Raw genomic sequence first — 13,907 nt, forward strand, 5'->3', positions numbered from 1 at the left:
ATTACCGAGGGGGTGGGGGGAGAGAGCGAAGCAGGATTGGAGCGGTGGTAGTTTCCTCTCGGGCAAAGTGAGAAACTTTGAAGAGGTTGGGTTTTTGATGATGTGATGTGTTTCTTTTTCTCTCTGCAATTGGGAGGCGTAACGGAAGATGGTTTCTCTATTTCCTTGGTGTGCTAGCATATGACGGGTAAGGGGCGTCTAAGTGTTTTCCTCTCTGTTAGTGTTGGGGGGTGGGAGGGGGAGGGTTCGCCACGTACACGATAAACGGGATTGGTTCTGTTCAAAATGTGCTATACGAGTGAGTACGAGTTAGAGTCCATGATATTTTCAACGAGCCGCCCACTCAGCCGTACCCAAGGTCCCTAGGTGAACACTTTTCATCCCGCACAATATCACTTGCCTCGTCTGTCTGGAGTGAAATGTATTTTTCTCTCTATTATTCTACCAAGTCTACCTTAGGTCTCTAGACACGTGCAGATAGTATTGCTAGCATCTCTAAGCCGGACCAAAAAGAAAAAAAAATGAGAGAAGGAGAAAGCAATGAAGCGAATAGGTGTAGTATGTCCGCGCGAAAGAAAAGGACATGCTCGACTTTCATCAAAACCTCACAATTGTGATGTGCCCGCTGTCGTCCTCGCCCACTATCCACCGCTCGTCACCGGCAATGTGGCCACAGGCAAGAAGCTCTGACCATAAGTAGTCAGGGAACTGTACCTCCTCGCTTCTTCCGGGGGTGTCGTTCTTACCGATTTTTGACCTCTTCTTTTTCTTGGTTGCCTTTCGGCTGGAGATCTTACTACCGCCATCTTCATCGTCGTCGTCCACTTCAGCGGCCGCCCCCTTGACCGAGATGGCGGGACGCACATGCACCGACAACGTCTCGAGCATGAAGCAATGCCGAGCTGTGACGCGGACTCCGGCGGCAAAATCAACCATCTCGGAGACCGTCAGGTAAGGGAAGTCCTCGTGGCGCCAACACGGCGCCAGGCCTAGCCACCGCGCAGGAGGCTCGGCTACGAAGCCGCCCGGAGGGCCGTCGCTGACGAGGGCCCAGGGCCACGCGGCAGTTGCGCTGCTGCCTCCGGCGCCTGGTCGGCGCTTGAGTTGCTTCACGAGTTCCTCGGGGCTGGCGACCTCAAGCGCCCCGGCTAGCGGAGGCGGCCAGGACCCAAACGCCGAGCCGGACGCGGCGTCGTCGGCGTTTGCGCTGCTGGCGACTCTACTGCAGAAACTCATGTTCACGTCGCCGTTAGCTCCGCAGGCATCGACCCAGACGGGGCCAACGACGGGGCCGTCGACAACGGCGGACGCCGCGCTGGGTGTTTGCGCATCGTCACCAGGAGCAGCGCCAGGATACCCCGATGTCGGTACTGGCACAATTGGGATTCCGGTACACCAAACGAAGTGAACTCGCGGCGGTGTCAGCCAGCTGTGCTGGCCATCGGCCCATCGGTGCTCTTCTTCAACTACGTATAAGTTCCGGTCATCGAGGGCCAGGCTCCGAAGCTGGGGCGTGGCACGCTGACGGAGACCGTAGAAGTCGAGCTCCCTCCACGCCATGCGTCTAATAACCCGCGGCCCGATGGGGGCACTGGCTGGTGAGATTCGAGCACGTGTCTTGGGATCGGCGCCTGGGTCGGCAGCTGCCGCGCCGTCCCCATCATTGTGCGTGCCGTTAACGCCGCTCCACAGACCAACTGCTGACCAGTGAGGAGTCCTTTTTGGTGGGGGCCCCTTGTCGCCCCTCGGATCTTCCGAAGGGCGATACGAGCTAGGCGACGATATGTCCCAGACGGCCAGCTGCTCAATGGGGTCGTCCTGGTAGAGCGAGCGGTTAGGCTGCCAGAAATACACAGCCCAGTGAGTGGACGTGTGGGCCGAGAAGAAGCGATCGAATCGATTCAGCGGGAGGCCGAGGAAATGAAGCTTGAACTCGCACCGGAAGGTCACCTCCCATGTCAACTGGTCTGAGCGGCGGCCCTCAGTCGTCGTGGCCGCGGGGGTCGGAACACGGACAACATCGAACACGGTCACGAAGTGCCTATGCACAACCTCTCGGTCGTTCAGCTGGTGGTATGGGTGCGCTTCGGCCCACTCGAACACAAGCACCCCCTGAGCCAGTCGGACGCGCCGGATGTGCTTCTGGCGGATATCAAAAGGGACAGGAACTTGTTGCTTGGTGGCCAGGTCGAGAACTTGGTAAACGTATCCGTCATACTGGCTTTGCGGGTGTGGCCCTTGTACCTGTCCCTGTTCATGGGGGTCGTTGGGAGCAGGAGCATGCCCGCAACACGCCTCGGCGGACGGGTACACCAGGACGCCGTCTTCCTGGCTGTACGACCAGATAGGGTCGGGGTAGTGGAAGTTTGCCGTCTTCTCGTCGAGGCGAAGGAAGCGGTTCCATGTGGCTACGCCGCGGAACGAGAAGCCGCCAGGCGAGGCCTTGTCCGGGAGGTTGAGTTTCTCGATGATGCGGGGTCGTCCCTGGCGGAGGTGGTAGTATCGACGGGCGACATCAGCAAACGCGGGAGCCCAGGTTTTGCCGGGGGTTGACTCCTGCTGGGCAATCATGCACGCCAGCTCAGCCCTCAGATTATTGTTTGACACTATTGACGATAGCGGCCCAAGTGTCGTGAGCACTGCAGCTGCTGCCGCCGCAGTGGCTAGGCGAATCTCACGGCATCGCGGGAAGTTCCGGCGCAGGAGCAGGCGCGAGGTGCCGTCGCTCGTGAAGGCAGCAAGCCATTGCCGTGAGACTCGGCGACAGCGAACGCAGGCCCGCGGCGACAGGTAAGATATCACGACAAGGAAGAGGTCATGTGGCAGCTCGGTAATGTCTCTCATTTTCCCGACACCTCATACATGGCTTACAACGCTGCGGGTGAATTTTTGGGGGGTTGGAATTGTCAAGGGTGTAGGTATTGGCGACGGGGTTTATTCCTCGATCGAGTTGGGCAGTCAGACACGATTGATTGTATTCTGTAAGTGGTCGTGATAAAAGAGGAGGAATTGGGCATTGAAAGTGCCGGCAGCAAGGGATGGACGGTGCCCGGGCGAATAGGGGCCCATGTTTCACAGGGCCCATAAACTATTGTTTCTGTTGCAGCTTGGCATCGAGAAGGCGAGTCTTGTGCTCTAGCGGCTGACTCTCTGCTCGATTCTCGGGATAAAAGCACTTCCAACCTTCCACTGCTACTCGGTGCTTAGGTTGACAATAGTACTATCGTTGTATGTTGGATGGACAGCACATCCATACCTTACCTTCCAGGTAGGTTAGGTAGGTCGGCAACAAATATTGCATACACCTCAGTAAGTAAGGTACGTCTGCCAGTAAGTGTCGCCAAAGCTATCCATGGAAGGTGTGAGTGCCAGTCCCACTGCAACTGACTAAAGGCGCAAAGCTAAGGTTTCTAGGGGGTCTGGATCTCACCTGCCTCTCAAAACTCATTCCAGGTTCCCACGCCACCGCTCTGCTGCCCACCCTATTGTTTTCCAGAAAAAGATTCAAAAAGGAAAGCCTACTTGATCAAACGAAGACTGTAATGGCATCATTGCTGCTGCGCCCATTATGAGGGGCATTTGATTGGGTGACTTTGACTAACGCAGTTGAGACTGGGTCACACGGCGCTCCAGAAGCTTGCAAGCACAGATAGCACTCGTCTTTCTTGCTGGCAACCTGGAAGCGCGGAACTTGAATTAGGCCATAGGCCATACAGCAAAGCTAAGGTAGCCAGGACCCCCCCCCCCACGGTTGTTTGAAAGGTACGGACCTGAGAATACAGTACCTACCCGGAAAACCTTGAAGCCAGCCTTGGGCTAAATCCTGAACCGTGATAGGTAACACTGGCTCGTGGCAGTAACACCAACAAAATACTCTTTACTAATCCCGAGACTGACGCTCAGCTGACAGCTGTCAGAACCCCGCGATAGGCGCTTAAATGCCAAGGCCTCTCGTCATTTTTCAAGGTCGAGGGCTTACGGCGACTGTGACGGGCACTGTGATCAGCGCGGCCAAGGTGCCATGCCAAGGGAATTGGCGGCCCAGCCCTATAGAACGCCCGCAACCATTTCGTCAGTTTCTCCTTTGAGCTCGTTTCCTTTCTGACCGCCTTGCTTGAACATTTGGCTTCCATGCAGCTTATCGCCGTTCCCGCAGCGTAATGAGCTTATTGCGACCGCGCCTGTCTTGGCGAGCAAAGGGCCATGGGTCCATAAGAGTCTAGAAGACCGCCACCGCCTGAGGTGTTGGGCTGTCTCTGGGTCGCTAGCCCGGCAGGCACCTTGATGAGCCCATGACATCAAGCCGTTGAGCGGTTGAGCTATTTCGAGCTATCCCGGATAAGTTTCACGAAACAACCTCGCAATCAGTTTGTCAGCATTTCTGGCGATGCGCTGGCGCGGGGGCCCCCGTATATTCATGGATGGATACACTGGTTGTGAAGTGCTGTTTCGTGAAGCTCGGCCCGGTATCCGTATCCAAGCTGGGGACCACCTAACTACCCCACTTCGTGACGACTTGGTACTTTCCCAGGTAAGCACGTTACGCGTCTTGATGGAATTGAGTTTGGTTGAAGGGAGGAAGTGGTGCCAAGCAAAGTGCACAGCGGCCAAGTGGTATCCATCGAAGTATCGGTCAGAGCCTATCTTACCTTAGTTGACTGACGGTTGCAAACCGGAAAGAACTTGTGTTGCCAGCAAGCACTGCATGGAAGTGACGGAAGGAGAAGATAAGAACTAACCTGAGGCAAGGTACTAATATGGAAGCGGACGGGTACAGTACCGTTGCACACGCTAGCATATCTGGGACACTTCGGGGGTCGCTTGTCATGCACCAAAGACAGCCACTCAGCATTTGAATACCACGGGCAGCCTCGGCGCCAACTGGCCAAACAGCCCCAGAGGATCGAGTCAAGCTTTCCCAACGGGAGATGTTCCGCAGCCCAACTCCGCATCGCACGCATCCCCATATCGTTCTCGTGCTCCCTCTCTCCCGCTTGGCACCATACCGTCGTCGTGTTTCCAGCCTTCTCCCCACACTCAGTCTTTTCTCCCTTCTTGGCAAGCCAAGCACTCAGTCGAGCCTTGGCATATGCAACCCGACAAGCTGAGGTGTCCGTCACCCTCGAACCTTTGGCCTACCTACGGTACCGAGTAAGGTAGTTCTAGTTCTAGGTTAGGTATTTCTCGTCAAGCCCCTCCACCATATCATCAATCGCCTCGGCGGCTGCGAGTTCCTCAGGCCTCCGGCAGCCCCGACCGATTTCCCGCGTATTGCCCTCACTGCCAGCCTGCCTGCGCTGCTGCATGGGATGGGAGGCGATACCCTGTCCGGCAGTCCCCCACGCCTGCTCGCCCAGCCTGGCCCTTTGCAATCAACATCCCCAGTCGCCGTTGAGCTCTGCTACCCGACTCGTTGCCACTGCCTTTTCTTCGCGAGCCCATACCTAGTAGTAATTGGACCGGCGCCGTCAACGACCACGCAAGACAACCGCTCGCTTCACCAACCCCCGCAGCGAGCCTAGATGGGCCCCAACCCGAAGACCGTCGACAACAGCGCCGCCGCCTCTGCTTCTGCCTTTGCGTCCGCCCAAGTGTCAACATCGGCCTCCCTCGAGGAGACGTCGACGACCCGTTCACTGCTTTCGCGATTTGGCCTGCTGCCCCTCCGGGCGCGCGCCCGCAACGTCGCAGACTTCCACATCAGGCCGGCCGAGCCTCACCGCAAATACGGCGCCGGCGATCATGTGCAGGGCGCTGTGATCTTGACCGTTGTCAAGCCGGTCCGCATTACCCACCTTACCGTCGCCCTGCACGGTTATGTTCGCGTATACAAGAACCCAAACGGCTCTGCAAACGACCCTGTAATCAATCCCGCCGAGGCGCCGGCCGCTGCCAGACATGGGACGCGTCTAAAATACCTGGGTAATGGTTACGCGTCGCTGTTTCAGGACGAGCAAGTCCTCAGTTCCGACGGCAGGCTCGAGCCTGGAAGATATGAATTTAATTTCGATCTCCTCTTCCCCTCGAAGGGTCTGCCGAGCAGTATTGATGTATGTGCTGTGCCGCCGCCCGACCGGGCTGGTCGCTTGCTCGCGTGTTTATGTTGCAACGATTGCTGACCCCTCTCAACCTACCAGTTTGAGCGCGGTACCATCTCATACATGATAACGGCGACCTTGACCCGCCCAACATCCATATCACCCACAGCAAGCTGCGAGCGTAAGGTCTATCTCGTCGAGAAGGTCGATATCGGACTTCTGACCCCACCACGGGCTCGCACAATCTACCTTGAGCCCATCTCGAAAAAGGCAAAGAAGAAGAAGCAGGTGGCCAGCGGCGCGGACAGAACATCGGTCGCGTCCGACTTGCTCGAGCCGGCATCCGATTTGGACTCTACCCGTGCCAATGAGAATTCTACTGAGGGTTCCCTATCGGTGGTAGGGGAGGACTTGGGTCATGACTCTCTCGGTATCAACCCCCGAAGCCCCATTCAAAGCGACATTCGGAGTGTCAGCGGCGATAGTGCTGCCAGCGGCAGCACAGGACGAACCAGGGGCGGCGAGGTAAATCCCGCGGGCGTCTCGAGCGCCTCGGTAGGCGGGAAACCAATTCCCTCTATCAAGGATCGCACCATCACGGCAACCATCGAGTTGTTAAGAGGTGGCTGCCTCGCGGGGGATCTAGTGCCAGTCAAGATATCTGTGCAGCATATCAGGAGGATAAAGAGCATGCACGGCGTCATAGTGACCCTTTACAGACAAGGGCGTATAGACTCTGATCCTCCGATGCCTCTATTTGGGGAGCTTTCCAACGACGATGCCAAGCGCGTGGAAAAGGAAGATTACTATCCCAAGTCGAAGACTGGTCTTGGGGGGCTCTCGTTGTCGTCGGCGGGTTCGTGCAGCGTGTTTCGAAAGGATCTATCCCAGGCGTTCACCCCCCTCATCATCGACCCCGACACATTGACTGCCAGCGTGACGACGTCGGTGCGGATTCCAGAGGACGTCTTCCCCACGATCAAAAATGTTCCCGGCGAGATGATAGCCTTTAAATACCAAATCGAGGTCATTGTGGACCTAGGCGGGAAACTCGCAAAGCAAATACACCTTGGCAAGCCAGTCGGCCCGCGGATTGGGAACGTTGGGGCACCATTAGGAATGTCGCCTAGTCCTTATGAAGGTGGCACGCCTTCTCTGGCTTCATTCGGCACAAGCATCATCGACACTGACAGGCTCCGCCGCGAGAAGGGTGTCATTTCTGTGGTTTTCGAAGTTGTTGTCGGCACATCAGACAGCAGTCGGCTACATGGCAAAGGCCTTTTGAAGGCCGCTCGTTCTATACGTACCTTACCCGTCCTCGAGTCGGATCTATATAACGGCAGCCATGGAGAAAAAAGGGGTTGGCCAAATTCCCTCGAGAATGAGGGTTATGACACCGAAGATCACGGACACCATCGCTACCCACAGGAACCTGTATCACCGCCCCATTTGCCTCAGCAATACCCTTACTGGAATCCTGCTCCGTCGGAGACAATATCCGCTCCCCATTATATCCCGCCACCAGATATACCTGAAGAGAGTAACCTGACTGAAAAGGAGCGCGTCAGGCGCGCTGAGCAAAGATTATTACCGAGTCAACCATCCGAGCCTCTGGTTGCAGGGCCCTCAACAGCGGTATTCCCCGAAGGCGAAAACATTTACGATGCGGATAGTCCACGGCTGTCGATACCTAGACTCGCGACAACAACATCACACGCCGAATACCCGGATCACCTCGAAGCCCCCACAGCGCCAACGCTGGAGGAGCTTTCTTCTGGCCCTCAAGCTGCTTCTTCAGAGGATAAGCAGGAGTTGGAGCGGCAGCGGCTGTTAGCAGAAGCTAGCGTGCCTCCGGAGTTTCCGGAAGACTACGACAACGGCGGCGGTGCGGTAGCAGGTCCCAGTGCACCTGCATCAATGGGGACAAACGCCATACCTGCAACGTTTGAGCCGTCTGCGCCGACTGCAGTGGACGAGGAGACTCATTATGGCTTTAATTATAGCTACGGCTCAGCAGCACCCTCATCTTCACGGCATACTCCTTCGGCCCCCCACGAACCGCTGCCCAAGTACGAGAGGTGACCCTTCACCCATGAAGTGCCCCCTCGTCGTACCCACGGCATTTTTATGAATGAGTGAAAGAAAAGCATCTGAACGCCACATACCAACCATGGCGGTAATGAGCATTTATGGAACATCTGGATGAATGGATGATGTTTTTTTTTTTTTTTTTTTTTTAAAAATTTTTTATTTTTATTTTTTTCATTTCTTCTCTTATACCAGCGTGAATAGCCTGTCGTAGCGATGTCCCGCCTTCGAAGCATTTAACTTGCTAGTTATATATTTTGTTATATATACCCATTAAATATCCTCACGTAGTATATACTAAATTCATAGAATCAACATCCCTTTCTACTTGTCGTGCACCAGGTGTTAGACCTAATAAATAGACGATTGTCCACACTTAGAATGCTACGGAATTGGGAGATATTATACTTGCTCAACACGCTCAACACGCAATATTAGTGTTCGGCTTGAAAAGTGCAATAAAATTTAACGCTACGCCACGGAGAAAGCTCAGGTACAGAGTAAAATCACTTCTTGGGCTTATCCTTCTCTTTTTCTTTGCCCTTCTCCTCCTCCTCCTCCTCTTCACTGTCGTCCTCGTCCTCCTCGGGGATCGTCTCGGCCCGCTCAACTGCCGCAATCTCCTCGTCCGACGCCTGCGACACTACAGATCCGAGATAAGTAGTCACGGGCCCGTCAACGTCGGTCGGCTGCCACGTCGTCGACGTCGGGCTCTGCAGCCGGAAGGCGCTGTTGTCTTTCCACCCGCTCGACGTCGGGGACTGGAGCCCCGCTGCTGTGGGCGCCGTCGTGGGCTTTCTTAGGGTTGCTGCTGGTTTTGTCCCTGCTGCTGCTGCTTTGGGTTCTTCCTCCAAGTCCGACTCCGAGTCTGAATCTTCTTCGTTCGAAGACTCGTCTTCTTCTTCCCCCTCCTCTACGTCTACGGCAGGCTTCTTTTTGTCTTCTTGTTTGGCTGTTGTAGCAGCTGCTGCTGCTGGAGCCGGCGATGGTGACGACGACTCTGCATCTGTCGGCGAGCCCCCTTTTCCGTATACCTTGTCGCGCAGGCTCTGGAGGTGCACCTGCTTTGCCTTTTGTGCGGCCTCCTCGGCGATGCTGCGGATCGGCAGCGTCACTGTCTTCCCCGGCGCTGTCACGGTGGGGGAGGCGCTCTTGGGCACCGGCGCTGGGGGAGGGGCAGGCGGCGCCGGCGATGCGGATGCGGATGCGGATGCGGCCGTGGCTGCTGCTGCTGCGGCTTCGGCGGCAAAGGAGCCAAGAGACCCGGCTGCGGCCTTGACGGGCGCTGCCGCGGGTGTCTTGGGCGCTTGGCTGATGGGCGGCTGCGTGAACTCGTCGTAGTAGATGGTGACGTGCTGCTTGAGCTCGCCGTACTCGTTCCAGTCCTCGATCTCGACAAGGTCCTGTTGCGACGGCGCAAAAAAAAACGCAGTAGTTAGCCAAGACTGATTTTTACGGGGAAAATGTCCATGTGAACCAGGAGTTCAAGGGGGAATGGTGATGGGCAGGCGAGGAGAGGCAGAGCAAAACACTTACACCAAGCACCAGGCCACTCTGGACTAAGCCGGGCAGCTTGCGCGGGCGGCCCCCTTCGTCCTTGCCGGCGCGGCGGCCCCATATCATGCGCGCCTTCTCGTCCGTCGCGATGTCGATGGCCTTGAAGGGCACGCGGTTGGCGCGAAGGATGGTCTCAAGCCGCGACGTAGCCGTGACGATGTGTGACGATCCCGCCGTCAGCGAGGTGTAGATGTAGAGCGCCGGGTCGGTCGAGTACGACTTGCCCGTCGAGGTCGCCTCGGTGCTGCTGGCCATTTTTGGCTTGAGTGGTTCCTTTTTTTTCTTTGTTTCTACTCTTTTCCTATCGTCTTCGCTGCTTATCTCGCTATTTGCTTGGGATTTTCAAGGCCCGGTTGGGTTTCAGAGCACGGCGTGGAGAATGACGAGGAGGGGGGTCTCTGTATGTAGTCTATTGCGGGGTAATAACTGCGTGGGAAAATGGAGAGGGGCATGTGAGGTGAGGGGCAGAGTGAGGGTTCAGTTGTTATGACAATTGGACTCGCATTCGGAGAACAACAAAAGAGATGGATGTCTCCTCTCCTCTCGCATAATTGTCTTAACACTAGAGTCTAAAGGTTTCCTCGCTGCGCTGGGGGAAAAATATTTAATGCCACCAGGGTTGGGGGGGAGAGAGTTACTGCCATTGACATTGACACAACCGGCTGAAAAGACTTGAAACGATATGTCGCAACAGTCATGAATCAATCAGCTGCGGAGGCCGCGAATCAGACCCCTCTTGACCTGGATGTCACGAGGCTTTGTTGTGTCGGCTATCTTAGTGTTGCTTGTTATGTGTCCATGTCTAGCATGACATCAGCGCACATGGTCTGCAGCGTAGGACTTCCTCTTGAGATGTTGCTGAGAGACATTTGAGCCCAATAATACGTATCCGTGTAAACCTTGGATTCAGTGGACGCCGGATATGAGACTGGTTAAGGTGACAATCTCAAAGGGAGAAATCAAGTTAGAGCGATATTTAAGTCTACAATCCAATCTCTGAAAGGCCTGCTTGCCCTGCGGCTTACCTTGAGTGTTCTTCACTAGTGGAAATGGTATTTGTTGAAACACAAAATATAGAATCGTCAAGTTCTATCTCTTCCTACAATGTCAAGAGAGTGCAATGAATACAACGTTGTCGGCTGCTAACAGCCGAGCTAGCTTGCCGATGCTGTTATTGTTATCGGCCATGAAAGTGTGTGGTGTTATCCGTAGTATGGGAGGTTATCATTACGACTACTTGCAATCGCCGCGTCGCCTCGTACGAGGGTTGGAGACGGCGAGGACGTTCGACAGCGGTGTAAACAGACGTCTGCTTTGGAAAGGGGGGAGAAACTTGCATGCCGTGAGAAATGTAGAGACGATGGTATTTTACCTACCTAGAGAAGCCGATTATGAATTTGCGGCAGCCTCACACGCCTACCGATGACCTAGCTATTTAACCGTCGTTCCAGTTTGGTCATGTCCACTCGACTGATTACTGATGGGTCTATCACTTCACAGAGATTTGAGGGTCCACTGCGCAGACCGTTAGAGCCAGGTCTGTCCTTGCTTTCGAGAAGTCAAATCAACCTTCTAATTAAATTTCGATGGCTTGCGCTTTGGCTGGTAATTTGCGGATTAGGTTGTAGATTGTTTCAAGCCCATGGCGTAGAACCACTGCAACTTCCGCCCCGGCGCACAAGCAACCCCGTCACAGTTTCCCATGCGGGGCTTATCCCCGGTGAACCTCATTCCCGAAGGCGGGTGAGGACACTGCAATTCCCGGGTTTGCTGAATTCGTACCTGCCTACGTATACTAAGTAAATCCCTCGTTTTCTTCATTTCCTTTGAATATCTCGGAGCAGGGCCTCGGCGAACACAACCTAAAAGTACAGATGCTGTTGTGTACCTCTAAATGCGATAGCGTACAGCTGTGATACAGAACGCCTTCGATATTTATGCCGTACCTACGGATAGATAAACACGAGGTTCAGGGCTTTTTCTAATATTCATTTCGATATTCTGTAGTGCAAGTAGCAAGCTTCCCCGCCGACACACAAAACTGAGAACTGTATTTCTGTATCCTAGCTTGTTGTGCCTTCACTTAGGTGGTCTGGGTTTAGACTCGGCTCTGTAACGCTGGCCTGGTGTTATCAATTGGTTGCCGCCAACTGTCAACCGCTGCTTATTCCGCTCTGCCGGGATGCAATTCCCATCACGCCACACGTTGGCCGTGCGAATACGTACCAAAGGAAACCAACGGCTTTGCCAAACCAAGGTATCTCGTTCTCTAAATCTAGAATAACACGGCTCGGTAGCAACAACAGTCATGGGAAACGTGGCACTATATCACTCCAGATACAAGCTGCACTCTCGAAAGTCTGCAGGCTAGGTTGCGGTTGCGTGACCGATGCCTTTTGCCTGTTGCTGCACTGGCAGAGTTGCCTCGACTGGCCAGGCCGGTGCGTGTCTGGCCAAGATTCTGGGCCGCCATTGCCCCAGTTGTGCCTGGCTCAGCCATTAAGCTGAACAGGGACTAGCGAGGTTGCCAACAGCAAAAGGTCTCCGCACCGCGCAAAACAACTGGCCGATCTGTTTAATTCTGGAGTTGTTTTTTTGGCAAGGGGGGCGCGACTGGCCAATCGTGGCCCGCCCTGCCTGCAGAAGTGGCCGTCGCTTCCCGCTTGTTCTCTGCAAGGTACGGGCGCCTGCCCCTTCCAAGGTGTGGCAATTGGCAAAGGCCTCATCCACGGCCACTCCACGCCTCCCCCCGGCACCCGCTGGGGAGCACAGACACAGCGCGAATCCGTCGTCCGATGGGATGGTGCCCACGAAATCTTTGCACTTCTCCATTTTGGGGGCGCCGTAGAAAAAGGAGCACACCCGCCTTTCCGTCCTCCGGATCCTCCCCTTTCCCCTCTCTTTCCCTTCCACCGCCATTCCAGCGTCTATCCACACTCCTTTTGCTTGTCGCTTCGGCTTCAGCCTTACACTCATTTTTGACGTTGCGAGTCCAGTCTGTTAAATCTCTCCTTCTCAAGACAAACGCCGGTCCCGTTCATTCAGAAAAAGCACCAAAAGCTATATCACGAGAACTAGCCTCCGATCTTCATTGTTCGACCCTTGTCACGAATCAGACGTCAGTCTTTAACCACATCTCGTCAACACCATCTCTTGGATACATTCTGTGTTGGAAATCAGCCAAAATGCAGCTCAAGAGCCTCTTCGTCATCTTGGCCACTAGCCTCATGTCCATGGTCGCGGCCGACGCCTTAGGCGATGAGACCACAACGAGCACCTCCACAATGACCAAGACGGTCACCATCACCTCTTGCAATCCCACCGTCACCGATTGCCCGGCTCGCACTTCCACCTCGGCCCCGGTATATCCCTTGTCGAACTCGACCTCCTCCGCCGGCCCTACCGCCTACAGCAACTCTACCAGCAGCTTTGTCATCTACACGTCCTCGCCTGCGCCAACTGGGACTCCAGGTGGATCGTCCACCCCAACTAAGTCGACGACAGCCACTTCGTCGCTCGCGACTGGCGGTGCTGGCAGTCTCTTTGTCCAGTCTGGACTTTTGCTCAGTGTTCTAGGCGCCGGGGTGGCTTTCCTGGCATAAAGTGGAAGCTTCTCGGTAACTCGGGCATCAATATGTATAGCTAGGAGGCCATCTTCTCATACATACTCGACATGTTCATTATTCCTCTGATCTAGAGACGCCCCTCACGACTTGCATCTGAACCGCCCATTTGGCGTTGGTTCTTTTGGTTCACTTCTATCATTGCCACATATTATTTCGTTCTCAGGGGAAGTGATGTTTGGAGTGTTTTTGGATGGAGATTGGGGGGTTCTGATACCCATGAGAAGTTCTGTTCTAGTTTATTCACACCGGGCTACTGGACTGGCGTTGTTGAATAAACGTGATACCCCCAAGACATGTGTTCGCCGTCCATCTTGAGGAGTTGATTAAAAATTCGTAAAGAACCATTAGGGAGTCTCATACGTTGTTTGCATGGGCGTTTGCACATAGTGCCCAATGATCAACAAATTAAAAACAATTGACAAACACGCAATACCTCTCTCAACACATGCTCTCCTGATTTGATGTCACTTTCCGTTTAATGACCGATGGCGTGCCAAGCCTTGATGCACCGCCCCGAGGCCGTTAGTCATGTTCTCGAAAGGTAAATCTGACAGATTCTCAACCTGAGACTAAGTATGTACGTACATACACTCTTTCA

At 54.7% G+C, this 13,907-nt stretch overlaps 4 protein-coding genes across 4 annotated transcripts; 2 read left to right on the top strand and 2 right to left on the bottom strand.

Annotated features, from left to right (window-relative positions):
- Positions 1-597: 597 nt before the first annotated feature.
- Positions 598-2,844, bottom strand: B0T26DRAFT_746007 (uncharacterized protein; the record flags this gene model as incomplete). The annotated part of the gene is made up of 2 exons (XM_060444644.1): positions 598-686; positions 747-2,844. 2 exons carry the CDS (start codon positions 2,842-2,844, stop codon positions 598-600), a joined length of 2,187 nt encoding a protein of 728 aa, XP_060302927.1.
- Positions 2,845-5,522: 2,678 nt separating this feature from the next.
- B0T26DRAFT_633002 (uncharacterized protein) lies at positions 5,523-8,120 on the top strand (the record flags this gene model as incomplete). The annotated part of the gene is made up of 2 exons (XM_060436497.1): positions 5,523-6,050; positions 6,144-8,120. 2 exons carry the CDS (start codon positions 5,523-5,525, stop codon positions 8,118-8,120), a joined length of 2,505 nt encoding a protein of 834 aa, XP_060302928.1.
- Positions 8,121-8,632: 512 nt separating this feature from the next.
- B0T26DRAFT_631637 (uncharacterized protein) lies at positions 8,633-9,938 on the bottom strand (the record flags this gene model as incomplete). The annotated part of the gene is made up of 3 exons (XM_060436374.1): positions 8,633-8,974; positions 9,050-9,529; positions 9,663-9,938. 3 exons carry the CDS (start codon positions 9,936-9,938, stop codon positions 8,633-8,635), a joined length of 1,098 nt encoding a protein of 365 aa, XP_060302929.1.
- A 2,930-nt stretch (positions 9,939-12,868) lies between these two features.
- On the top strand, positions 12,869-13,285 carry B0T26DRAFT_670388 (uncharacterized protein; the record flags this gene model as incomplete). The annotated part of the gene is made up of 1 exon (XM_060439172.1): positions 12,869-13,285. One exon carries the CDS (start codon positions 12,869-12,871, stop codon positions 13,283-13,285), a length of 417 nt encoding a protein of 138 aa, XP_060302930.1.
- Between the last annotated feature and the right edge of the window lie 622 nt (positions 13,286-13,907).

The sequence above is a fragment of the Lasiosphaeria miniovina genome (genome assembly GCF_030549165.1).
Source record: "Lasiosphaeria miniovina strain SMH2392-1A chromosome Unknown B0T26scaffold_1, whole genome shotgun sequence".
Classification (NCBI taxonomy): domain Eukaryota; kingdom Fungi; phylum Ascomycota; class Sordariomycetes; order Sordariales; family Lasiosphaeriaceae; genus Lasiosphaeria; species Lasiosphaeria miniovina.